Here is a 3,240-nt window from a genome sequence, read left to right as displayed (position 1 = left end):
ATAATATTATTTTATAGTATATATGTTTATCACGTGTAATTTATTATTAGGAAATTTGTTCTACTTATTTAAATTTCCCAAATTTGGTTTAATAATTTTTTGTTTGTTTTCAGTTGGGTACTCAAATTCAAAATCCATCAAAATGTCACACCATAGTGATGATAATATGTTAATTGCGTCAAGCGATAGTTTTTGGGAACCTGGTAATTATAAAAGAACGACGAAAAGAATCGAAGATGGTTATAAATTATGTTCAGAATTTTTAGCCATGATACAAGAAAGAGCTGATATAGAAAAAAATTATGCAAAAAGTTTAAAGGCATGGTCTAAAAAATGGAATGAATTAATTGAAAAAGGTTTTCTTTTTTTTTTCTTTTTTTTTTTTTCCAAACACTAAAAAATTTTAAAACTCTACCTGAAAAATGTGTGAAATTTCAGGTCCTGAATATGGTACAACCGAAGCCGCGTTTAAAGGTGTTTGCGTCGAGTCAGAAAGGCTTGGAGATCTTCATATAAAAATCAAGGATAACCTCTGCAATGACGTCATGACGCAAATAAAAACATGGCAAAAAGATACTTTTCATAAGGTATGTTATGCGATAATGACGAAATAATTTCGAAGCACAAATATTATGTGAATAATGACGTAAATAAAAAAAAACTAACGGTTTTTATATTTAATTATGAAAATTAAATTAATTCCTTTTTGTTTTCAGTCAATGATGCAAATAAAAGAAAGGAAGGATATGGAAGAGGCATTTAAAAAGGCTCAAAAGCCTTGGGCCAAACTTTTACAGAAAGTTAACAAAGCCAAACAAGATTATCACGGTGCTTGCAAAGCTGAGAAATCCGCTTCGAATCAAGAAAGAAATGCGTCTGGTGACACGTCTATTTCTCCCGATCAGGTAACGTTGGATTCCTCATTCGAAAAGTTTAAACTAATGAGTTTACATTAATGACATTAATAATAATTGCAATTAGGTTAAAAAAATGCAAGACAGAGTGCAAAAATCAAAAGAAGAAGTTCAGAAAGGTAAAGAAAAATACGAAGCCGCTTTAGCCGAACTAAACAGTTACAATCCGAAATACATAGAAGAAATGACGACGGTTTTTGTCAAATGTCAAGACATGGAAGCGGAGAGACTGAAATTTTTTAAAGAAGTCCTTTTTGCAGTACAAAGAGGTTTAAACATTTCGGAAGTTTCAGAGTAAGAATTCAATTAAATTTTTATGTAAACCTATTCAATATATATATATATATTTAATGAATTCCTTTTTTTGTTTTCAGGTTGCCTTTAATATATCAAGAATTCAATCATACAATTAATAATGCAGATCATGAAAAAGATTTAAAATGGTGGAGTAATAATCACGGGGTTAACATGGCCATGAATTGGCCCATGTTCGAGGTAAAATATATATAAATTTTTTTCTTTTGCATGCATTAAAAAGAAAAAAAGAGTTTTTTCTTTTTAATGTTCTCTGAATGTTTTTTCTGTAGTAATAATAATTATTTTTAATGTTCATATTAATATTCCCTTTCTTCTTCATACATGAAATGAAATTGACATTAATATGGCTGACGAATTTGTATTGAAATCCTTTATTTTGTTTTAATTTTCAAGATGGAAATGTTTTCTCATTATATGATTTTCCCTTTTTGGGAAATTTTGGTTTTTTCTAATTTGTGTTCTGATAAAAAAAATGCTGAACATGATTATTAATTTTGTTATGAATGTGAAGTTTTAGTTTTTAATGATTTTATTATTATTATTATTACTTTCATTCATAATTTGTTTGTATGAGCTTTTTTTTTCGTACCTGAAAAGAGAGAGTAAAATTAGTGGTTACCTTTTTTTTGATGCATGATTTTCCAGGAATATACGGAAGAATTTAGAGATATATCGAAGGGAAAATTGAAAGAAGGGATTCCGGCTGGCCCAATCACATTAATCAATCAAAGGCCAGTGGGAGAGGATTTACACGTACGTAATTATTATTATTATTATTATTATCCTCATATTTATTTGTTTTTTCTGGAATAACAATGAAAACAAACAAACAATTACGGTATGAGAGAATTTGTTGTTTGTTCTATTATTGTTTTTTTTTTTTTTTTGGATATTTTAGGATTATCCTCCTGTTGATAACAAATCTACGAAAAAATCTTTGCTCACATCAAAAGTAATAAGCAGTGACGCCGTTAAATTAGATGCGACTGATTCAAAACCGAACAAAAATATAACGAATTCGAATAGTAAATCCGTTGAAAAACCGTCGTCTGCTGTTAACAAAACGTCTTTAATAACGTGAGAACATTTTTTTTTTTTAAATTTATTTTGGTTTTAAAGAAGAAAAATTAATATATGATTTTTTTTTTTTTTTTTAGGAACGGTAATAAAACGACGGAAAATAATCCATTCGACGAAGAGGAATGGGACGAAGATGGCGGAGAAGCGTTGGTGGACAACGGAGAGCCTGGAGTACCCGTCAGAGCACTTTACGATTACGAAGCAACGGAATCGGACGAACTTAGTTTTAGTCAAGGTAAGATAAATTTTAAAAAATTTTTTTATTCGTTTTGTGTAAATGCTAAGAAGAGATGTCGGTTTGTAGGAGACGTTTTTGAAAAATTAGAAGATGAAGATGAACAAGGTTGGTGCAAGGGTAGAAAAGATGGACGAGTGGGATTATATCCGGCGGATTACGTCGAACTCGTACCGTCATCATAAAAAAAAAAAAAAAAAAAAGGTTTTCTTCTTCTTCTTCCACACCCCCGAACCGATTATCTCAGGATTTGTTTCCTCATCATTTTCAAACTAACCAACTACTTGATATGAGTAAATTATTATTATTATTATTATTATTATGTATACATAACCCATAAAAATAATGCTGTGCCATTGATAAACGAATAATGGGTTGAGTTAAAAAAACATTTAAGTGAAAATAATTCAGAATGAAAGTCACAAACAAACAAACAAACGAAAAAATTAACCGCCGTACTATCAGTTATTGTTATACAATATTTAATGATTTCAGTGGCGCCCCCCCCCCAAAAAAAAAAAAAAAAAAAAAATTTTCCTCAGTCGTTAAAAAAAAATAAAAAAGTCGCGTGGACCGTAACGGTAACGGTAACGGTAACGATTCGCTCTAAAACAAATAATAAAATGCTCTTGTAATAATAATAATATTATTATTATTATTTTCTTCCATATGAATAAATATCTGGAGACGGTT

At 29.6% G+C, this 3,240-nt stretch overlaps 1 protein-coding gene across 1 annotated transcript; it reads left to right on the top strand.

The window, feature by feature from the left end:
• Positions 1-142: 142 nt before the first annotated feature.
• On the top strand, positions 143-2,732 carry Phum_PHUM061530 (protein kinase C and casein kinase substrate in neurons protein, putative; the record flags this gene model as incomplete). The annotated part of the gene is made up of 9 exons (XM_002423439.1): positions 143-356; positions 439-587; positions 717-905; positions 982-1,208; positions 1,289-1,409; positions 1,878-1,985; positions 2,131-2,309; positions 2,390-2,547; positions 2,617-2,732. The coding sequence occupies 9 exons, from the start codon at positions 143-145 to the stop codon at positions 2,730-2,732; spliced, it is 1,461 nt and encodes a 486-aa protein (XP_002423484.1).
• Positions 2,733-3,240: the final 508 nt, after the last annotated feature.

Source organism: Pediculus humanus, genomic scaffold, assembly GCF_000006295.1.
Source record: "Pediculus humanus corporis 1103172107410 genomic scaffold, whole genome shotgun sequence".
Taxonomy (NCBI): Eukaryota; Metazoa; Arthropoda; class Insecta; order Psocodea; family Pediculidae; genus Pediculus; species Pediculus humanus.
This window is presented reverse-complemented; position numbering and strand designations above follow the sequence as displayed.